At 46.1% G+C, this 24,118-nt stretch overlaps 1 protein-coding gene and 1 long non-coding RNA gene across 4 annotated transcripts in view; one reads left to right on the top strand and one right to left on the bottom strand.

Moving 5' to 3' along the window:
• Positions 1-23,688, top strand: part of Ercc6l2 (ERCC excision repair 6 like 2) — a 114,906-nt gene extending 91,218 nt beyond the window's left edge. Inside the window, exon 18 of one of the 2 annotated variants that reach the window (XM_060380337.1) lies at positions 23,267-23,688. In XM_060380337.1, the coding sequence (XP_060236320.1) occupies positions 23,267-23,377 (111 nt within the window). In that variant the 3' untranslated portion in view covers positions 23,378-23,688. The remainder of the gene's footprint in view (positions 1-23,266) is intronic. The other variant, XM_060380336.1, reaches the window with a different exon arrangement.
• Positions 8,253-16,495, bottom strand: LOC132653104 (uncharacterized). 2 transcript variants are annotated; one of them, XR_009590810.1, is made up of 4 exons: positions 16,396-16,495; positions 15,234-15,769; positions 10,850-10,974; positions 8,253-8,441 (listed from the first exon to the last, which is right to left on the bottom strand). It is a non-coding gene; the product is annotated as an uncharacterized LOC132653104 (long non-coding RNA). The 2 variants fall into 2 exon arrangements; XR_009590809.1 differs by having other exon boundaries at positions 15,234-16,479.
• Positions 23,689-24,118: the final 430 nt, after the last annotated feature.

Genomic DNA, 24,118 nt, shown 5'->3' on the forward strand with positions numbered 1-24,118 from the left:
CTGGCTGAATTGCCAGTCCTGAGCCACAGACCCCCTAGGACAGGCCCTGCGGCTGCCTTCCCTGCCCTCCCACCTTAAGGCTTCCCTCTAGGCCAGCGCCTTCTGCCAAGCTTCCATTCCCAACCTGTTATCACGTCCTGGAGAGAATGTCTCTGAAATATTTCCTGAATCCCACTGCCAAGAGCCTCGAGTTTCCGTCCTTCCACCTCCCATCTGGATGCCTGCGGATTTCGCCTCGGGTTCCCAGGCTTCAGCCTCCTCCCTCTCTAATCCATTTTCCACACAGCAGCCCCAAAGCCTGTTGAAACACAGGACCTTGGCTGTAAACCTCTCGTTTCCTCTGTTGGGGGGCCCGGGTAAAGGGATTGGCCTGGGGAATAACTACATCAGTTTGCATTTATTGAGCATTTACTGTGTCGTTTAACATTTCAAGTGGTTTTCACATTTAATCTGCCCAGGACCTCTCCTGGGCAGGTGCTATCTGTTTTATTGAGGAAGAAACTTAGGCATGGAAGCCACACAGCCCTGCGTTGGCAATAGCTGCTCCAACTCTGCTTCTCCCAGAAGCACCACAATCCTGAGTGGAAAGACCCACAGCAGAAAGCTTGGGAGCAGACAATTGCCGGGTTCTAGTCACTGAGTGGACCAGGCAGGTGAGGTCAGGTTGGATTTGCTTTGGCATACCTCACAGGTGTTTATGCCTTTGATGGACTAAAACTCTGAGTCTCAGGCTAGCACAGAGGCATTTAGCTTCTGAGTCCTGGGGTGCCGCTCCTCCCTTCCAAGGCCATAACATTGTTCTTGATAAGCAGTGTCCAGGAGCTCTCCCAAGACAGAGGGACTCTTCTGCCTGTCAGGCCCTTCGGGACCTTCAGTGCCCCCTGTGTTCTTGCATCCCTGCCTGCCCATCTCTGGCATGTCCTGGGCCCCATTACTGGGGAGAGTGGGATTCCTGTCTTTAATTTATGACTGGGAAATCTGGAAGCAACAGTGGGCCTTTTCTAGCCCACCTCTCACCCCCAAAATGAGAGTGCCTGGCCCTAGTTTTCTGCCTAGGAGTGAACAAAAAAACTCTATACCCTCCCTGACCCCAACCCCTCTCCTGTGGCCTGAAGTGGAGATGTTGGGATAGCAGAGAGCAGGAGACCTTGATTTGCTAGCTGAATGTGTGTTTTTACTTCTGTGCACCTACCTGTTACATGTAATACTTAGTGCTTGAGCTTGTATCTTCTGGTATATGTGCTTATTAGCAGCTTTATAATTTTTAATTCCTTTCCCTGTATAGATCCATAATAGGACAAAGACTTGGTTCCCTTCAAGGGGCAAGAACTATCACCCTGTCATTCCTCACCACTGAGAGGATCTCATATATCTCAGGCTGGCCTCAAACACACTATGTGAGAATGACCTTGACTCTTGGTCTTCCTGCTAGTATAGGTTGCAGAGGACGGTGCCACCATGCAGGCTCTCTCAGGAATGGGCCACGTGATTATAAGCCTGCTTCCTATCAAATGTGTTTTCAGTGCTTTCTGTGTTAAACCTCAGATACATACTATATATATGTGTATATATATATATATATATTGCTATGTCAGAACGGAGCGCTGAGCACCACCCCATCCCTGGCCCTTCCATCCTTTTCTACTTACCCAACAGCTAGTCCCCCATGGGGACTAGAAAGGCACTGGGAGGAACTAGCTGTAACTCAAGGCTGCCTTGGATCTGGGCAATAGTGGGCAGAGTGGCAGGCCTGTAATCTTGATGGGAAAGGAGAGAACTCTAGCTTTGCAAGCTACAAGGTTGCAGGGTGCCTGCTTACAACTCTATAGGTGAGAGAGCCTTACAGGGCTGTGTGCTGGGGAAAGAGAGATGCTACAAGGTCTGTGATCTAATAGGTCTATGGATCTTCCTGTGCATTGATACTTTGTATCAGCATGTGCCTATGGCAAATGGTTTGATTCTTAGGCCCACTTAGCAGCTTGACTTTAGTCCTTGGCTGAGCTCAGGATGCCCCATACTCAGCGTGTCTAGAGTGGTTGTCTTCATAAGAGTCAACACTCTTCCCTGTCCTTAACTCCTTACTCAGTTAGCAACAGCAGGTCACCAAATCTGAGCATGGTAATTTTTATTTGGGTGTATCCATTTTCCTCAGCAGTGACTCTTCTCAGGAAGCCGGTCAGTCCGTGAGCTTTCATGACTTAAGTGTCTTTCAATCTGAACCCTGCCTGTCCATAGTTCCTCTGCTGTCACTCACTGTACAGTGCAGATCTTTCTTCTTTTTGTTAGGCTTCCTAGAGAACTCATTATTTTTTTTTCCTTTAAAATTTTAAATCTGTTCTTTGGTAATTCACACATAAATGCAATGTATTTAGATCACAACTACCACCCCATTCCCAACTCTTCCTGGAGCTTCTTATAATACAGAGCAATCATTTATAAAAGAAGTAATTTGTTGCAGATATCACAAGTTAATCACAGGTGTAGCTCTGCTTGAGGAGGACCTTGATAGAATAGAGACTACCCATCCTGAGGTCAGCAGCACTCTCTGAGGCTGACTTCATTTCTCTATGCTAAAACATCTGTAGCTATGTGGTTTAGATGTGGGCTGGTGACGCACAGACTTGGCCTCTAACTTTGTGTAGCTGAGGGTGGCCTTGAACTGTTTAGACAGTGCTGGGTATGGAACCCAGGGCTTCGTGCAAGCTATGTAAGTACTTTACCAACAAACCTACATCCCCAGCTGTCACCCTACTGTTCAGTTGATCACAAGAACTAACTTTGACAGTGCAGGGAGCAGGACTCATTGGGCACTGATGAGTTCCATGTTCTTGTACCTGAAGCAAAGATGCACTCGCAGTTACTATGTAGTAACCCTTCTGACCTCTCTCCAACATCTCTAATCTTCCTTAAAGAGTTATTTATTTTTTCATGTACGAATGTTTGCTGCATGCACCACACGTGTGCCTAGTCCCTGCAGAGACCAGGGAAGGCATTGGAACCCCTGGAGCCGAAGTTGCTGATGATTATGAACTGCCATGTGGGTGTTAGGACTTGAACCCCGGTCCTCTTGCAAAAGCAGCTCCTTCTCTAGACTGCTGAGCCATCTCTCCAGCCCTGCCCGTGCCTGATTTTATTTTGTTACGCACTGCCTCTGTGCTCCCCTTATAACCACCATTCTCTCATCTTGAGGTCAGCTTTTCAAGTTGCACCTCAGGAGGGAGTTTAACTCACTTAGCATAGCATCCTCTGGGCTAATCCCCATTGTCACAGCATGGTTGAGGTGGGTGAGAGACACGCTGATTACCCAGATTTGACGGTCAGCTTTTTAAACCAAGAGCAGCCCTATCTCACCTGACCCTTGCTGCCACTGCAGAAAATGCCTCAGGACAAACTTTGCCAGTTGGGATTTTATTAGCATGATTTGATTCTTATTAAATATACAATTTATCAATGCCGAGGGCATATAGTACGTGTGTGTCTAGTGTATAGTATGTGTCCACACAGCATCACCACCAGCAGCAATCGGGTAGCTGCTCTTCAGCCGCTCTAACTCCCGACACCCTGCAGCTGTGCTCTCTTTGCTGTTCGCACACACAGCACACACCGTACTCCAGGTGCACACATACTCTGTGCCTTCACCATAGCTGCCATGCACACCACACATCAGATGGATACCCCTTCCACCAGGCACAGACACCACACACCAGGTCCACAGGCCATACCCCAGCTATAAACACCAGGCACACATGCCACACAGCAGGTGTCTATATCAAACACCAAGTGTACATGCCACACCGCGCATGCAAACCACACACCAGGTGCACATACGATACACCAGATCCACACGCCACACACCGAGGACACACACTAGGAACACATGTGCCATATGCCCTCAGCAGTGCCGTGCTCACTGCACACCAGCGTGGGGACCGTTGGGTGAACAGGTGAAGAACAGATGAAGCCCTGGGCGGTCTGTGCGTTGGCGTGGTACAGCCACCCGAGGACCCACTGTGCCAGCGACGGGAAAGGCAAAGCCTTCCCCGTGCAGTCAGGCTTGGGATAGGCAGAGAACTCCTCTGCTCCGAGTGTGGATGTTGAAGAGGTTTTGGGTTATTGTGGAGTTGGTGCAGCTCCAGCAGAGCACACAGACCGGCCCGACCCGAGCTTTTCTGTGCCTGTGTCTGCACCTGTTCTTTTCCCATCTCCTAACCACCTGTGATAGCTCTTTTTGGGGGGGGGGTTGGTTTTTTTGAGACAGGGTTCTGGGTAGCCTTGGCTGGCTCTCCTGGACTCGCTTTGTAGACCTGGTTGGCCTCAAACTCACATCGATCGGCCTGCCTCTACCTTCCCTGAGTACCAGGATGAAAGGCACGTGCATGCCACCACACCCAGCTGTGGTGCCTATTCTGGGACATCAACTTGACCACTTCTGGAATTACACCTGTGAGGGTCTTTTTCTAATTAAATCATTTGAAGAGGGAAGACCCACTTTTAATCCCAATCTTTTTGAGTGGGAAGATCCCACCTTTAATCTCGACTGCAGCTTCTGCTGGCAAGCAGAAAATTGCTAAATAGATAAAGGCGTGCTTCATCTTCTGTAAACCAGGAGAACGTGTCCCTGCACACAGCAGAACAGCAACAGCACTGTGGCCTGCTGAGGCTTAGACAGCACTGCCAGCTTGCTTGAGTTTTTTATGGTTGTTCATTGGCTTGTTTATGTTGTGGATATGTAATGTGTCTGCAGTGGAAATTTACTGAGCTATTACAGAGGGGGCCAGAGACACTTTTATAGATTGTGGGGATGAGGTGACTGTAGTTCTTTCTTTAGAATAGTGGACACTCTAGACAATACTTTAAAAATAAAGAGTGCACAGGCATGCAAGACAAAGGTGACTGAAACTTCTCTCCACCTCAGCAGCATCTTGACGGCATCAATGGAGACGCAGTCCTCTCAGCTGCCATGCAGCTCCATTCTGCTCCCAGAGCTCAGATGTTTGACACTGAGATAAGAAAAACCAGCCTCTGCCCTTGAAAATGGAGAGCTTGTCAGTGGCCTCTCATGACTGAGGCCATCAGCCCCTTTTCCAGGTCTGTGTTTCCTGAGTGTGCTCAGTTTGTGAACATTTAGGAACCTTCTACTCTAAGACAAGAACTTTTCTTCAGTAGATGTATTTTTCAAGTGAAGAGTCTGGAGAGGTCATCAGAAGCAATTATTTCCACTGCAGAGCCCACTTGAAAAACTACCCAAAGCAAGAGTCTTATTTCAGGATCAAGAGAAATGGGCCACACCCCATGCCCACCCAGCATCACCCCCACCCCACACCCACTCTCCAGTTGTCTTAGCTTAGTTCAAGTACTTTCGTCTCCACTTTGGAAACACCTGAACCACCATTTCTGCCCATCAGAATTCACCATCAATCATGTTTGTTTGCTTTACACATTTTACAATGCTGTGAGTTGGAGGCCTTGTAGGAACTGCCCTCTTTGGTGTCAGCTAGTTCCCGCAGAAAGCCAACAAGTTGCTTAAGAGCATCTGAGGCAGACCATCCACTTGAAGCACAAGTCATCACTGTGTGTGATGCCCACACTGCCCTATCCAGCAGGTTCTGAACAAGCAGGGGCCACAGCACAGCCCAGAGCTCTCCACAGCACTAAGCTACTCAGTTGGAAGCCTGCTGAGCTGTGGTATCCATTCCTTCCCATGAGATCATAGTTCTGGTTTTTAAAGATCTAGTTTGTGTAGGTGTTGTGTGCATGCATGCATGTGTGGTATGTGTTCACCTGTATATGTACAACAGAGGCCAAAAGAGGTCACCCAGTGTCCTTGCTCTATCATTCTGGTTCCTTGAGACAGTCTTTCACTGACCCTGGAACTGGTCTGGCAGCTGGCAAGTCCCGGTGAGCCTACTGGATCCTGTCTGGCAGCCAAGGCCCTGGAGTCACAGGCACAAGGCTACACCTGGGTTTTTACACGGGTGCGAGGATTCAAACTCAGGTCCCCATGCTTGCATAGGAAATGCTCTTACTGCTGAGCTCTCTCCCCAACTCCACACAGTAAAGGTTTTCACTCCTACTTTTTGCTCCCCTTGGGCCTCCTGGCTGGCTCTGGTTCTTTTCCATATGACTCTGCCCCTGAGCTCCCAGAGTCCACAGAGATCATTCACAAGCTAAGGGACAGATGCAGCATGTTCGAATAGAATTACATGGTCGTGCACTAGACTGAGGCACAGGCTTGCTCTTCACACACCAAGGCACCCCAGGTCTGTACTGAGGGCCTGGCAGCTTCAAGAGGAAGCACAGTGTTTTATCTGCTGTGGATGCTCAGCCAGGATAAATGCTGTCTCTTTCCCAATAAGCAAATAAGGGCTTGAATCCAGGAGGAAATAATTTCCCAGCATCAACATCAGCCTGCCCCAATCAAGCAGTCTTCCAAATGCTATAAAGCTGAGGCACCCAAACTCAAGGATCTAAGAAATGGGCAGGCTTGAAGCCAGACCCCACAGCCTGGCCCAGCTTGCTTGTGTGTTCACAATTTGTAAATAAGTAGTCACTGTGACAATCTCTGAACCTTTTGTTTCCATCTTCACTGGAGACCTACTGCCTACTGCCATTTCTCAGTGGCACCAGACAGGCTTGCTATCGGAGCCCTTCTGTGGGGCTCATTCCAGGAAAGGAAGGCCGGTTGCCTTGAGTCAGGTCTCCATCTCTCTCTCCCCCTATTCTCTTCTCCCCTGTTCTTCTTTCCTTCTCTAAAGGGTCTCGTGTATCTCAGGATGGGCTGGAACTCACTATGATCCTTGCCATGACCTTGAACTTTCAATCCTTCTGCCTTCACTTCCGAGTGCTGAGTGCTGGGATTACAGGCCTGTGCCCCTATGCCAGGTTTATTTGAGGATAAAACCATGGAATTTGTCCATGTTAGGCAGGTTCACTACCAACTGAGTTACATCCCTAGCATGCTCCCCACCACCACATACACACACAGACACACTGCAGAGCCTGGTGGCCAGCACTCCACAAAGCTAGCTCTGTCAGGAAAGGCCAGGACCCCCAGACCTGCAGACCACTTGGGGCAGTGGGAATGGCCCATATAGGGCCTGAGGATGGAGTGATAACGTAGAAGCTGCTGCTGGTGCCTTGGCCCTGGCTCCTGTCTGCAGCCTCCTCTCTCCTTACAGCTTCTGTGACAGCCCTCTTCAGACATCTGTGAGCTCTGGGAAGACCTGGCTGTATCAGAGCTTGTTTATCTTTGCCTGGAATTCGAGGAGTTTATCTCCCACAATTGATCTCCCTGGTAGGTTTGTTTGTGTGTTTGTACAAACACAACCCATCTGCGTTGAGAGTTGTCCCCTGGGAGTCCTTTTGTCTGTCACTAATGTCATACTCCAGAGCTAGCTAAACACAGAAGGACCAGTCCTTGCAGAAACTTAAAACCAGCAGGCATCTCCCAGGAGCCTGTGGCTGGCAAAGCCTGAGGGAGCCTGTGGCCAGAACACCAGTACATCTCTAACATACCTTGTCTTCCCCTAACTCTGGGTCCCTCCAGCTCTGCCAGTCCCTTAGCAGCTTGGGAACAGTTCCACTCCTTTATGTGGGTCAGAGCTTCAGTTCTCCAGGCTCCCAGCTGGCCGAAGGATGTCAACAGTGAGCCTTTCTGCTTCTCAAGCATCTTCATTGTGCATTGACATGTACAAGCAAGCACAAATGTGCATGTGTGTATATGTGTGGAGAGGTAGGGATCAGTGTCAAGTATCTTCCATGAAGGGCTCCACCATATTTTTTGAGACTGATCTCTCACTGAACCTTCAGTTTACTGTCTGGCCAGGGAACTCCAAGATTTTTTTTCTTTTTTATTTGTTTGTTTGTTTGTTTGTTTGTTTGTTTTATTTTTAGGATTTCTTAAATTAACACATTCTGGTCCAGGTTAGATGCAGACAGGTGCTGACAGATTTCCGGTAAAAATGTCTTTAAATAATGCTGACTGCTGCCACAGGGATTTGATTCTGAATCCTAACTGAAAGTAGATACTGGGAAGCCAGGGGAATCCGTTGTCATTTCTGGAAGAGATGAGCGTTCTGAGAGACTACAGGGCATTGCTACAGGCTTGTATGTGGTCTGGGTAGCTGCCGTCTGGGTTGCTGTGTGCCAGAAGTCGATGTCGACACTGAGGGGTGGGCACAGCTCCACATTGCCAGCCCCAGCAGCCTAAGCTTTTAGGGACCTCAACTCAGACAAACCAGGATTTGCAGCTTTCATGCTGAAAAGAATTTTAAGACTCACTGGCACAGTGAAGCTCAGTTGGAGATTTTATTAAAGACGTTTTAATAGCGGCTGGAGGGAGAATGATTCCTTTCTGAGGATGCGGCAGCCGGTTGGTTCCCACGCTCCAGTGGATGTCCCCACACCCATACACCACGTGAGCATCACGCATTGAACTGAACCTAGTGGGTGTTAAAAAAAAAAAAAGACGTGATTCTGGGAAGGGATGGTGGGAGGTAGGAAGCAGAGGGCAGGTGTGGTCATGCCTTACTGTGCACGTGTACGAAATCCTCGAAAGGAAAGGGAGTTTTCTTTTTCTTTTGCAATAGAAATTAAATCTAGCTCTTTGCGCCCAGCACACCCTGCTTTGCCCTACACCACAGATGGTTTGAGGTCAGTTGCTGACTATGTGCCAAGCAGGAGCCTCTTCATATTAGGGCCCTTTGGTGTTTTCTTATGTTTTATTTTTGAAATTAAAATATAAATATATCATTTCCCCATGCTGTATAACAAACTTGTTTCCTAGAGAGCCACAACACACACCTCTACTCACCCCAGAAACTGAGCCTAACAAAGTCATGATTGCACTATCAACGAGTTTTATTGAGGTTACTCACAGGAATAGGAGTAAGGAGCAAAAGGACTCAAAGACAGCTCTATCACCAGAGCCCAGCGTGAGTGACACCTCAGCAAGCTGGAGACCAGAAGAATACTCCACACAGCTCAACAGGTTGGAGAGTACCCTTTCCCAATGGCCCAGGGCATATGGCTGACTTCTGCTTCTCCCGCCTGGCTGGGCTTATCTTAGAGTGACTCAGTGTACACTCTTGGGAGGCAGGGATCTAGAGAATCTGGTCAGTTTCAGGGACTTCCTGAAGCTCTTTTGAGGTTTTACTTAATGGAGCATCCATGCAGGAGGGAGTGTCTGTTCTCCTGCTAAACATCCTGCTGTTTCATCACCATGTGAGAGCCTTGGCCTAAAGTCTCCTGTTACTTCATTTTCCCTTTGCATCCCATGTCTTGAGAGTTTTTCCCTCCAAGAGGGAGGGCTTTAACCTTAGAGGAAACTGCCATACAATAAGCCTCTCCCCTTTCCTCCCTCCATCCCCTCCTTTGTGCCCCCTTTGCTCTCCCTCAAAGTCATGGCCACTTTTTCTTTAATTGTTATATATTCCTGAATATATAAATACAGTCTGCTCAAGGACAAGGGTTCACGCTGGCTCATGGTTTATGAAGGAATGTACCCCACCAGGGCCTTTGGTGGGAAATTCTGGAGGCAAGAGCATGGCGCAGCTGATCACATTGAAGCATGGTGAGAAGCAGAGAAAAGTGAATGCTAATGCCCATCTTATGTCCCCTATTTTGACCTCTTATTCAGTCTGGAGCTCTAACCTGTGACATGGTGCTGCTACATTCCCTTCCCAGCTAACTTTCTGCAAACAACCTTACAGGCATTTCAGAGGGGTGATCTAGTGCATGATTAAACCTAGCAAAGTTGGCAAGGGAGATTAGCCACCATGCCTTTTTCCTCTTTTATTGGAAATAGACTGTTCTCTCACACAATATAGCTTAGCTATTCTGATTAGTGTAAGATGGGATCTCAGAGTCTTTTTGATTCGCATTTCCTTGATGACTAAAGATTTTGAGCATTTCTTTAAGTGTTTCTCTGTCATTTGATATTCCTCTGTTGAGAATGCTCTGTTTAGCTCTGTACCCCATTGTTTAATCGTGTTGTTTGGTTTGTTGATGTCTAATTTCTTGAGTTCTTTGTATATTTTAGATATTAGCCCTCTGTTGGATGTAGGGTTGGTGAAGATCTTTTCCCAGTCTGTAGGCTGTGATTTTGTTCTTTTGACAGTGTCCTTTGCTTTACAGAAGCTTTTCAGTTTCATGAGGTTCCATTTATTAATTGTTGATCTTAGAGCCTAAGCTGTTAGTGTTTTGTTCAGAAAGTTGTCGCCTGTGCCAATGAGTTCAAGGCTGTTCCCCACTTTTTCTTCCAACACATTTAGTGTGTCTGGTTTTATGTTGAGGTCTTTGATCCACTTGGACTTTAATTTTGTGCAGGGTGATAGATATGGATCTATTTGCATTTTTCTACATGTAGACATCCAGTTAGACCAGCACCATTTGTTGAAGATATTATCTTTTTTTTCATTGTATTGTTTTGGCATCTTTGTCACAAATTGGGTGTCTGTAGGTGTGTGGGCCTATTTCTGGGTCTTTGAGTCAATTCCATTGATTCACCAGTTCGTTTCTATGCCATTACCATGCAGTTTTTATTACTGTTGCCCTATAGTACAATTTGAGATCAGAGATGGAGATACTTCCAGAGGAACTTTTCTTATACAGGATTGTTTTAGCTATTTCTGTTTTGTTTGTTTGTTTGTTTTTTGTTTTTTGTTTTTCCATATGAGAATTTTTCTTTCAAGGTCTATAAAGAATTGTGTTGGTATTTTGATGGGAATTGCATTGAATCCTTCTATGAGACCACAGTCACCTTGATACCTAAACCTCATAAAGACCCAACAAAGAAAGAGAGTTTCAGACCAATTTCTTATGAACATTGACACAAAAAATAATAAAATACTTGCAAATGGAATCCAAGAACACATCAAAGATACCATCCACTGTGACCAAGTTGACTTCATCTCAGGCATGCAGGGGTGGTTCAATATATGGAAATCTATCAATGTAATCCACCATATAAACAAACTGAAAGAAAAAAAAACACAAAATCATCTCCTTGAATGCTGAAAAAGAGTTTGATAAAATCCAACACCTGTTCATGTTTAAAGTCTTGGAGAGATCAAGGATACAGGGCACATACCTAAACATAGTAAAGACAATAAATAAATAAATAAATAAATAAATAAATAAAGTAAAGACAATATATAGTAAAGACAGCAAGCCTATAGCCAACATCAAACTAAATTGAGAGAAACTTAAATCAATTCCACTGAAGTCAGAGACAGGGCAAGGCTGTCCACTCTCTCTGTATCTCTTCAACATGGTTCTTGAAGTCCTAGCTAGAGCAATAAGACAACTAAAGGACATCAAGGGGATACAAATCGGAAAAGAAGTCAAAGTTTCACTATTCGCAGATGATATAATAGTATACATACGTGACCCCAAAAATCCTACCAGGGAACTCCTACAGCTGATAAACACCTTCCGCAAAGTGGCTGGATACAAAATTAACTAAAAAAAAAATCAGTAGTCCTTCTATATACCAAATACAGACTGAGAAAAAAAATAGGGAAACAACATCCTTCAGAGTAGCCACAAATAACAAAGTATCTTGGTGTGTACAGCAGAATGTCACTAGGAGTCATTTTACTTCTGCTTTTTTGTTTTGTTTAAGAATAATAGTCTTTGGTTTTACCATAGGTCCCCGGGCTCCCTAGTCTCAGGTTCTTAGGCACCTAAACAGTATCAGGTATGGGTTCATTCTTGTGGAGTAGGCCTTAAGCCAAATCAGATATTTGTCTGTTGCTCACACAAGCTTTGTGCCAGCATTGCACTAGCATATCTTGCAGACGGCACCACACCTGGCACCACAGATCACAAGGTTTGTGGTTGGGCTGGTGTTTATCTTTCTCCTTTGGATGCCTGCAGAGTACTTTCCTTTAACAGAAATGCTAGCACATAGGGGTGAAGGCTCTATGTAGGCACCAGTTCAGTTTCTCTACATTCAGTGGGTTCTGTAGGTTTTGCTTTCAGCAGTGGGGTCTTGCTGTCAGTTTGTGGAAAGCAACCAATAGTCTTGGGAACAGCCTGGGTTGTTTGGGGGTTCTCATGGAACCTTTTGACCAACAACACAATTAGATACAGCCCAGTCCCAGTACTGGAAGGTGACAAGAGATGTCCAGTTAGGCCTCTATGTCTCCCATTATTTGGCAATCACACATGTGCGCACACACACAGACACACACACATATGTATATATATGTTTTGGGAAGCTTCAACTGTATTAGGATTCTATAGTACTACATAAATGACCCTTAATTTTAGCTGTGTCTCCTCATATTCCTTCCCTTGTCCCCCTCTTCTTTCCTCCTCCCCCCAAATCCTCCCACTCTAGTCCCTTTTCCATCCATCCATAACTATCTATTCTATTTTCTTTTGCTAATAAGATCTATGTGCCCCTTCCCCAGTCCCTTACTCTACACCTAACCTCTATGTTTATATGGACTATAGCCTACTTATCAAAGGTTTAAGAGCTAGTTTCCACAGTTAAAATAAGATATACTATATTTGTCTTTCTGGGTCTGGGTTTACCTTACTCAGGATGATGTTTTTCTAATTCCATTAATTTGCCTGTGATTTTCACAACTTTTTGTTTTTATTTTATTTTTTGGGTTGGTTTTTCTGTTTGTTTGTTTGTTTTGAGATAGGGTTTTGCTGTGTAGCCATGGCTGTCCTAGAACTCACCTTTTTTAGATCAGGCTGGACTTGAACTTATAGAATTCCACTTCCCTTTGCCTCATAAGTGCTAGGATTAAAGGCATTTGCCACCACTGCCCAGCTGATTTTACATTTTTGATGACTGAGTAATGTTTCATTATGTAAATGGACCACATTTTCTTTATACATTTTTCTGTTGAGGGACATCTAGGTTGTTTCCAGTTTCTGGCTATTATGAATAGAGCAACAGCAAACATGGTTGTGTAAGTGCTATTACATCTTAATGAAAAAAACAAATTCTAAAAGCTATGTAAGAAATATGACCTGTGGCTAGAGATTAAGAACACCTACTGCTCTTTCAGAGGCCCGAGCTGTGCTCCCTGACGCACACCATGACTGCCTGTAATTCCAACTCAAGGGGATCCAACACCCTCTTCTGGTCTTCTCAGGCACCATCACACAAATAATAATAATATAATAATAAATATTTTAAAAAGAAAAAAGAACAAGCACCAATTTATTGCTGGGCAAATAGGGCATCAATAGACCAAAGAAAGGGTTTTGCCTCAGTGACCCAATGAGCGTAGTAGTCTTACTTGCAGAAGCGTGGTTGAGATGTCCCAAGAGGCATGTGGGCCCCTCCAAGACCTGCCCTAACTTCATCCGTGCACAGGACTCTTTGCACTGCCTCTACCATCCTATTCCATACCAGACTTCCCATGTTCTTCTCCAGGGTCTAGCCTGATAAATGGAGTCTTCACGCTTGAACAAGCAAACTTATCTTTGCAACAAATAGACACCACTACAGAAAATTACAATAAATTAAAATGCAAAGTTGTAGAGCTCAGCCCCAATGGATATATCTACAAAATGTCCCCACATCTAGGGCCCAGAGAATAGTTTAGAAGAGAGGGCAACTGTCAAGGCCAGAGGACCTTGATGTTTGCTGTGAGGTTGTATCTCCTAGGAACACCAGAAGCTGTACCGACAAAGTCTCACCAATATGAGACTCCATACGTGAGCTGAATAAGGAGGACACCAGCGAACACGCCAAGCTGCATTGAGGATACCCAGGAACAAACTTCCTCATACCCAGTGGAACCAGGAACTGGTACTGCAGGACATGGGTCGGAGAAGGGAGCCCGCTCTGCACTGTCAGCAGGATGTGTACAGATACACAGCACCACACTGCCACACTCAGATATCTGAGGCATGCCCTTCATCTCTTAGGGGTCTAGACTCAGGCCAAACACATATCTATAGCTTTGGTGCAGAAAATAATTTCAGACCTAGCCAGTTAGAACCAGACTTGGAAGTTTGACTAGAGACATTTCAATCTAGGCTTCAAGTACATGGGTTAGGAGAGAGAGACACCCAGCGGAAGAAGGTCTGATGCATGGAGACAGGCTTCTCAGAAAGTCCTGGAAGTAAGACATATTCAAATGTAAGCAGTGACCCCTCAAAGGATAGTGCAGAGTCTGTCTCAGCATTAGCTATATGCATCCTTTTGGTAACTTTTGTCATATAGTTTTTCTCATATATGAGCTGATAAGGAACTTTTTCTACTTTTCTCTTTCTCTTGGTGGGTGAGATAGGTGAGGCAGCTCTAAAGCTGCCTTAGATGTGGTTATAGTCTGATAAATTGAAACTGGGAACCACTGGGGCCACACAGGGGCTTCCCTACCTGTCTTTTCTGTATGTGGAACATTTCTGATGAGATTTCTAGAAGAACCATAGGTTTATAGCAAGTAGGGCAGAAAGATTGTAAGCATCTGTCTACTGTGCTGTAGCTCTTGCTTCTTTTCTGGTGAGAGACTTCAGCTGAATTTTAGGGTGGGGGGCTCCTCTCACTTTTCATGTCCCCCAAATTATCCTTGTAATTCTATCTTACCTCAGTATCTCTGGGTAGAGACATGGCATTCTCAAGTTCCAAGAAGGTCCTAAATATCTAGGCAGAGGCTTTCTAGTAAATCACATGGGCATAGTGTTGCCTCCAACCACAAGAGTCAGGACCGACAGGCCTGTCAACCACCGGGGCAGGAATGTCCCTGACGGAGAGTTGTTAGTTCCGGCGACTTCAGAAATAGCATAGACTGCCTACCTAACTCCAGGTCAACACTCTAGGCCCTCTTGGCCACTGTATGCTCACACTCTCTCACTAATGGTATTCCACTATGTTCTGTAATAAACTCCATCTTCTATACTCTGCTGTGGGCCCTACCTGGATTCCTTCTGTGGAGCAGGGGGATGAGGGGAGTTAAGTGATCCTGGCGATACTGTGCCAGCATGTGTGATGAATCAAAGCTGGCTGCAGCTCTAGGCTGTGTCTCCTGCCGCACTGCCAGCCACAGTCCCACTTATCAACCCATTGCTGCTACAGGCCCATCCTGCAAAGTGCTCCAACCAATGCCCTGGTAGGTTGTCATCTGCTGCTTGCTGAGGGTGTAGCCGCCCCCTCGTGGATAGCCATCCTCAGAGGGGAGGACGCTATGCCATGAGGCTTTGCACTTCCTAGGATTCTCCCTGACCCAAGAGGAAATGTTAAGGACAGCGATATTTCTCTGTACCTTTGGCCAGTCTGCAGATAGAAAATGACAGCAGAGGTCCGAGGCTTCCAGCTCGCTTCTACTTACACTGTGAGGACTGAGGACTCGGTACTTTGGCAAAAGCAGCTAAGGGACTCTTTTGCCCCTTTCTCTCCAGCCCACAGGAGCCACCATTCTGCTTTCTGTGTGTGAGAATGGCATGATTCTAGTTGTCTGGTAGAACGAGAATTAGAGAATGTTTTTCAGGTTATCTTTTTGGCTTGTTCCACCTGACATAACATCCCCCATTTTCTTCTGTTTTGTTGCATGTCTTGGAAATTTTCTCTTCTGAGGACTGAGTAGTACTCCTCATTTTATCCATTCATCAAGCTGTTGACTGACACTGGGGTCACCTCTGCCTTGAGCATGGTTTAAAAAAAAAAAGTGGGTTTGAAGACACTGAAACAGGTGCTTAGGAGCTGTGCCCCAAATAGCACGCTGTGCTGAATAACACAGCGTTCACAAGCTGCGCTATCTCACCGCTTCAGTTCGCGGGACAGTTCCAAGTGGCCGAGAGCCTGCAAGGAAAGAGAAAGCTCGTCCATTCTGATGGTGACGTTAGCTCCGAGACCACACATTACACAACGCGTGTCACATCTCTAGATGAATATCTAGCTTACAGAAGGCTACAGAGGGCTGAGGCCACGGCAGAGTTCAGGCAGTTAAAGATGGCTGTGAGAATGTGAGAAGGCAGAAGTGGGAGGCTGGTTAAAGTGCTGAGGCTCATTGCGGTGGTGAGAGATTAATGAGCCAGGCGCTGCTTGCAGAGTCAAGGCAGGCGACAAGGTCCCAGTTTAGCTGAGTCGTTTGTCCTAAAAACTCTGATAAAAGCTCCAGTTACAGTTATCTCTTTGTTGTGTACCAGTTCCCTCCAAATTGAAGCATTCCTGAAGGAAGGCTGCTTAAGACTCAGGGAGGATGCTACGTGAGCGTGAGCGGCAGGAAGGTCTGGGACAGCAGCCCCTCCCCAAGCTTATATAAGCAGTGAGGACTGCCAGAGAGATTGCCTGTGCAGTCATGCTGAGAGCTCCAAAAGCCCACCTCAGCTTTCATAAACTGTCTCTCAGACTGAGTGAGCTTTTCAGTGATGCAGCCGCCTTTGAGTCATTAATACTCGTGTATAAACCTAATTAAGTAGCATTACCGTGAGAGCAGGGTACTGCAGAAGGTGCCGCGTGCTTTGAATCAGTATCCAGTATATGGTTCTGTTCCTCTTCTATCCTGCAGTTATCCCGGAGTTAAGGGGTGGGACAGGAATGGTTCGACTCACTGCTGCCCCTAGTGACACCTCAGGGGAATTTTTGCTTCCTGTTTCCATGATCTCAAATTCTGCTTGCCTAGAAGACTTGGTCTCAGGGGTAGGAGCACTTCCGCCTGGAGACAACATTCCCTTGAGCTGGAAACTCAGATTGAGACTACCAGGGGACATTGGGCTGCTTCTCTATATCGGAGGTAATATTATATTACCTCTGATTATATCTGGAGATCCGTTAGGGTGTCTCTTGGTGTTCCTACATCCTGTGATTAAAATCAATGAGAAATTACAACAACCCAATCCAGACAAGGTGACAAAGGTCACAGAGCCTTCAGGAATGAAGGTATGGGTCACTCCTCGAGGAAAAAAACCAAGACCTGCTGAGGTGCTTGCTGAAGGTAAAGGAAATACAGAGTGCACAGCAGCAGAAGGTGGTTATCAATACTAAGGCCACGGATCAGGTACAGAAATGGGGAGGACAATTGACATGAGTGCTTCTGTCATATTTGGTTAAGGACGTGTTTGTGCATATAGAGATGTACATTAAGCACAGAGTGTCCTTCACTCTTTCTTCATCATGTGATGTAGCACTGAGATAACATCAGTGGTCGGTGTCACATTTAAGGCATATGGCACTGAAAGACTAAGTGTTGTCGCATTCTAAAATACAGAATGCATTTTCATTTGTATGTGGGAAAGTTATAGTATATTAGGCAAAATTGTGACCTGGTTATTGTTGTCATTTGGAAATTAAGAATTACATAAGGAGATGTGATTGTGTGTCAAGATGACAGGGGAGGACCCATAATGGCTAATTTTGGTTGTCAGATTTCATATGTATTCAACTAGATGCTAGGCACTCCTTTTTTGTTGTTTTGTTTTGCTTTGCTTTTTGTTTTTTGAGACAGAGTTTCTCTATGTAGCTCTGGCTGTCCTGGACTCACTGTATACACCAGGCTGGCCTCAAACTCAGAGAGTTCCACCTGCCTCTGCCTCCCTAAATGGTGGGAGAGATTTTCTTAATCAGATTAGTGTGAAGCAAGAAACCCCAACCTAAATCTAAGCCAAACTTTCTGGTAGCTGCCCATATAACCTTTTATATGTGGGAGAAGAAATCTTTGGATTTTGCCTGCTTGCCCTCACTCTCACTGGCCAAGTCCATGTATCCTGATGCTGAGGCATTCCTTCAGTGGTATTGGAACCTACCTCTTTGGGACTTAAAGATACACTAAAGACCAGAAGCTCTCTAAGAATGCTCTAGGCCTCCCTCCCATACCAGACTGTGAGTCCCAAGACAGCCAGGCTCATAGACTGAACAGCTGGATTCTTGGCCTCCCCAGTGTGAGACAGCTGTTGTGGGGTACCCATGCATGCTGTAAGGCACTGTAGCAAATGCCTTTAAAACATTATGTGTATTCACAGAAGCAAGCACCCTTGCCAGCTTCTACTGTTCCGGCCACAACCTGTGCTGGGCCAAAGCACAGGGACTTCTCAGTAACATCTGCTCTCTCCTCTGAGACAGGGTCCCTATCATCTTCCTGTCCTGCTTGCCCAACCCCCCTTATGTCTCAGGTACCTCCTAACTCTGACTTCAGCCAGGCAAACTATTCTCTCACCATCTTCCCCTTTCTGGGTATTTCTCTTTTTTAACTGTTTCTGCTAAAGTCTCAACTGCTGTGTATCTTCTGGAACCACTACTCTCTGGGCCTGGCTGGCCAGAGAGACTTAGTCTATATTTAGATGAGTCTATCCCAGGAGGCTATGTGGTTTCTAGATGGACACAGTGCTCACAGGGGCCTGAACACCTACCTCCAGTCATGCCTGAAGCAGGATGGGGCAGAGCTCAGGACCTTGTGTCAAGCCTGCTGGAGAACTGGACACTCACCCTGAAGTCTTTGGATCATCTCTACATCATAAAACTCATTGGGTCACACAATTTTGAAAGGGTAGTGCCTCTCTGGTCACCCTTTTCCATTTTCGTCTCTCACATGTATACGTTTGCAAGGTTGTAGCCTCATCTCCCAAGAACTGACCTAGGTGACAGCGTTTGCTGAGATATGCACACTGTGACACTAAGCCAGAAGCAAGCACTTCTGCAAAGCACATGAGACATTCAAGGACAGGTCCGGCGTGCCCTCAGACCTCAGCTTCAGCCCTCTGCCCCTCAGTGTTTAATGTTGAGGCAAATCAACTTGAAGCTGGATAATAAATGAATTCCAGCTTGAGTCTTGGCAGGATTTGTTTTGCTTGAGGGAAGTTGTTTATGCTAACGGGTCCCCCCTCTGCATAGTTCCATTTATATTAAACAGAGTCTTGTCCATCATCTGGATACTGCTGTAAACAAGATAATCTTTGTCTACCAGGGGTGAGCCTGATGCCAATAACTTTAAATAAACACAAGCACCAGTTTTGTATTTACATTGTCTGAGGTAACCGCTGGCAAGAGCTGTTAATGGCGCCATGGGCCTCTCCTGGCTAAGGTAGTGTCAGCTTTCGGGCTGACCTTGTTTTGCACAGGACTAGCTCTGGGGGCTGGGGAGACCTCACACTTGCCCATATGGGTGCTACACCCAAGGCTGCATTCTTTTGCATGGTTTTGGCATTTTAAAATTCCACTTAAATATGACCTCTTTTTGGGCTGGGTGAAATGGGGCAAGAGTTGTGTGTGTGGGGGGGGTGTTTATTAGACACAGGAAATCAAATCTTGAAGTTGAACTATGAATGCCTTTAAGGGTCAGGCCCTAGGTAAAAGTGTCTCCAAGGCTTATATTATTAATGAGGCCATGACTCAGCTCTGTGGAAAGAATCAGTACTCTGACTTGAATTCCAGTTGGAGAATAAAGAAAATTTTGCAGAAGTCTGGGTATCTTTGATACTCTGAATCCACAGAGGAGCCATGAGACACTAACTACCCTACATACAGTGATAACTGATTTCTGTGGAAGAATAAAGAACCTTTTTCTTTCTCTCCTGGCCTATCTTCCTTGCAAAGGAAGTAAGAGCGAGCTAGGCTGAATGTCAAGTTCACACCCCCACCTCTATTCCAACCAGACTGGAATGTTGGCTTGACAGCATGTGGCCAGGTAACCAGGCTGGCTTTGGGACCTGCCTTTGTCCCTGAGTGATGGGGTTGCCTGGTTTGAAATGTCTTCTGGAGTAGTAAACAGTAGTGCTGTTAACTGTCCAAGCTTCTAGTGAATGATGCTAAGAAACTCATGTCCTTTTTTGTTTGCTTGCTTGCTTGATTTTAGAGTTTTGATACAGGGTCTCTTGTAGCCCAGGCTGGCCTCAAGCTCTCTGTGTAGCCAAAGATGACCCAGTCTCCCCAGGGCAAGGATTACAAGTGAGCCCTTTAACTCCCAACTTAAAGAGATCCAAACAGGCTGCCTGTAGACTATCACCCAGAGGAGAGGGTGGTGGCAGGCAAGAAAGTGTGCCCAAGTGTTCCATGAGGAAAGGAGTCCCTGTTTGAAACTGCTAGAGTTATGAATTTTTTTCAAGTCTGAAACTAAAACGAGCAAAAAGTAGTTTCTCAACTAACAGACAAAACCAAAACCAAACAAACAAAAAGCCCAACCTACATCATACACAGTTTATGGTATTTCGAATTAATTTTGTGTAAAATAATCAAGTCATTAAATGAATTATTGGATTGGGCAAGGGCTGTATGTGCCATCCACATGGTGGTGATGAGTGCTACTCTAGAACCAGGCTGTGTGGGGACAGGCTTGTGAGTCTCCCAGTGACCTCAGGCAAGAGTTTAATCCACACATGACTCTGTTCTCTCTCCTGGAGTAGGTGTAGTTCCTGAACAAAATTTGTGATTCACTTAACAGTGGGATGCATTTGAGAGTCAGGCCGCTGGGTAGTTTTATTAACAAGTAAACTTTCTAGAGTGTACTTACACAAAACTAAATGCTTCAAGAGAATCACTAAACTTGGCTTCTTGACACACACACCAGAGGCAGGGGAAAGGGAGACTGGGATGGGGAGAGAGAGAGAGAGAGGGAGAGAGAGGACTGCTTACACCTGTAATTCAGCACCCAAGAAGCTGGCGCAGAAAGTCCAAAATTCAGGGCCAGCCTGGAGATGACATAAAAGACCCTGTCATAAAATGAGAGGAAGGGGAAGGAAAATGTATCTTGATGATGGAGCCCTTGCCTAGTATGTACGAGGCTCAGGATGGGGGGAGCTGATGATTTTGTTGTAATGTTTATATAAGCAGAAAAAGTACACTCTCAATGATGTCACATAGGCAACAATGACTGCATGAGGTGGTCACTCGGCACTGCTCTCGTGTGTGCCAGGCTGTCACGTGGGAATGAAGGAGACTTGTTCATGCCAGCAGCACCATAAGCATGAGAGTAATACACTCTCCATGGCCTTGTTAAAACTGAGGGGATGGCATAGCTGGTAAGATGCTCACTGTGGAAGCCTGAATTTAAATTCCTGGCACCCATGTCAGGAGCCAGTCAGCGTGGTGTATGCTGGGGATTTCAGCACTGGAGAGGCAAAGACAGGTGGACTCCTAGGGCTCCATAGTTGAGTCAGAAAGTGCTAAGTTCGGAAAAAAATAAGGTCTCAAAAAAATAAGGTTGAATGTGACTGATAAAGACACCTGACACTAAGCCATGGCTTCCCTGCATGTGCACTCGTGAGTGTGCGCGCACGAGCACACACACACACACACACACACACAAATGTCATGTCTACAAAGGTCCAAGGTGACAGGAATCTTGGGGAAACACTGGTATGTATGCTGTCTGCTCCTGATAAGACGTGATTGTGTAGCGTATGTCTAGAGTTAGCTCATAAGTCTACTGAGGATTACACTGACCTGCACATGGCAACATGCAAAATATACTGTACTTCTTCAATGGCTCTGCCTTGCTTACCGCAATGTATACTGGTAGATGTTCAAAATACAGCGTCATCGATAGAACAGTTATGAGCAGGCAGACTGAGCTGTGGGGAGAGAATCCCCCTTGCTCTGGTTTCAGGGTACTGGGCTTAAACAAACACCTTAGAGAATTAGAGGGCTAAGAAAAACAGTTCTAGGGGAGCTTTCACACAAAGCTTTCCAAAGCTGCCATGTCAAAACAAGCCACCAAAGGAGCTGCTCCTTGTACCCAAGGAACAGCCACATGTGCTGCAGATTCCAGAAGCCACAAGCCCATGGAGGCATCACAGACTTTTAGAGACCAATCCAGCCCTCCTCTCTAATTCACTGATGAGGATACCATACCTCAGAGGCACAAGGATATAATAGGCTTGGCTCATCTGGTACCCTGAAGTGTGTGCAGCAGAAGCAGGTGGGGCTGAGATGGAGTGGCACCTGCTGAAGAGGGAAGCAGGAGGGCAAACACCTATTTCACAAGGGAAAGAGAAATGCCAAGGAGAGAGGCAGAGGAATCCAAAAAAGGTATTGGGTTAGGGGTGGGCACATTTACTGTGGGAGGTGACTCCGTCATGAGAGGAGGCAAGGATGGAAGGAGAAGCATCCTGGTAAGCAGTGGCCACACAGTAGGGTCCCTGAGCTAGCCTTTGCTTTCTCCTGTGATTCATATTGAAGGAAATTGAGGTTCTAGTCTCAGTAGCATGGCCACAGACAAAAAGGTGGCTCCCAGAAAACCCCAAAGAAGCTCACGATAGAAAACTCATTCTCTCAATTCTGCCCTGGTTGAGTATGCTTTTTGTTGAGACATCAATCATGTGGGCTCTTGGTTGTCTGAGCTCCAAATTTCCTATTTATTCTCAGGAAAATTATTTTTCATTTCAAAATAGATGAATGAATAAAGCAAGTCCACAGTATTTCATCTCTCTAGGTAGATCTCCTAGTGACAGCCTTAGTTAAGGCAATTAGAAGCCTTGAAAGTGATGTCAGTCCCAGCTCTATAAGCAGGGATAGTCGATGACCAAGGGCAAAGAAGGGCCACAGGCTGCCATGCAAGATTTGCCCAGCATTGCTTCTCAGCTTCCGGTTGCTGTGACAACTGCTTGCTGAGAAAAGTCCAACTACTCAATGAGATGAGCTTCCAGTGGCCATTCCATGGTTTCAGAGATCTTAGTCTGTATTTCCTGGGCCCTGAGGCTTTGTAGCAGCATAGTGCATCATGGTAGCAGCACACAGTGGGAGAGGTCGGCCCACTTCCTGGCAGCTAGAAAATCAAGAAGAAAGAGAAGGCACTAGCCTCTTAACCCCCAATGTCCTCCTACCAAGTCCTGCCCCGAAAGCTGCCTCCAACACCTCTCAGTGCACCACTGACTCCTGACGGAGTATTTATCGTATGGCTCTGTGGCGGGGCAGGAGGGAGTAGTTTAAGTTCCAAACCACTTTTTCATCACTAGAAGTCCAACGCGGTATCCGTTGTACCAACCAGCCAGGAGGTGCTGGCATACAACTTTAGTCTCAGTACTCTCTAGAGGAAGAGGCAGATCTCTGTGCATTTGAGGCCAGCCTAGTCTACAGAGCAAGTTCCAGGACACCAAAAGCTAACACAAAGAAACTGAGGTGGAAATTTCTGGTTTCCTTGAAGACTCAGTTTTGTCATGTGACATTTTACTGGAGGCTGGCTTGTGAGGGCACGTGAAGCTTTGCTGTGAGCTCTCTCATGTGAGGGGCATGACTTTGGCCAGCTAAGAACATCCGTGGATGGACTCTGAGGACAGGAGATATATAGAGGCCCATGCACAGTGAGACATCACTTTTTGGATCGACATTGCTGTGCTGATCTTTGTGCTTTGACACTTGACTTTGCAGCTAGAAACGTTCCAGAGAACTTCTCGTGGCAATCCAACTGAATCTGCATCTCCCCCTGACTTCATGTTGCTGCTTGGTGTTGGCCTTTGGACTGGACTGCTGGTATCCTGACAACTGAGTTTGGTAATCCCCTAAAGACACACTGACCCTTATCAGCAAGAAGTAGATAAAAGAGGTCTACAGCCCTTTTTCCTACTAATCTCCCAAGTTGGAAGTGAAGTAAAGGTGTCTAAGAACCCTAAATAAAATAGGTGAAAAAACTAAGCCTGCAGAAACCCTATCTCAAAACACAAAAATTAAAACAAACAAAAATGTTCCAAACCATAACACTGTATATGCTGCTAATGCCCACTTAAGTTTCAGATTTGCAGAGCACTGTAATTCGGATCTTGAATGTCTCTTCCCCTGACGCCAAGATCTCAGGGTGACAGCATCGGAAAATGGGACCTGGGGAAGGTTTTTGGGTCCCTGAGAGAATGCCTACTGAAGGCAATGATGGGACCTCTGTCCCTTCTCCTTCCTTTCTTTTGCTCTCTGGGGCTGTGACATGAATGGAATATGTCAAACATTTCGACCATGATGCACACTTGCCTCCCACAGGCCCAAAGAACTGAGCCAAGTTCATCAGTGTCCAGAGTCCTCAAAACTGTGAGTCAAAAGAAACCTTTCTCATTTATAAGTTGATCATCCTAAGTATTTGCTACAGCGGTGAAAAGCTGATTCACACAACAAAAATGTGCGAGAGTCGACTTCTTTAATCAGAAGCTGCCCTGCCACAGCTCAAAGGCGGCCGGGGCTGCTCGGCAATGGCTGGGCTCCAGGCGCTGCTGCCCAGAGCTGGCCTCCCATGCC

The sequence above is a fragment of the Meriones unguiculatus genome, chromosome 3 (genome assembly GCF_030254825.1).
Source record: "Meriones unguiculatus strain TT.TT164.6M chromosome 3, Bangor_MerUng_6.1, whole genome shotgun sequence".
Classification (NCBI taxonomy): Eukaryota; Metazoa; Chordata; class Mammalia; order Rodentia; family Muridae; genus Meriones; species Meriones unguiculatus.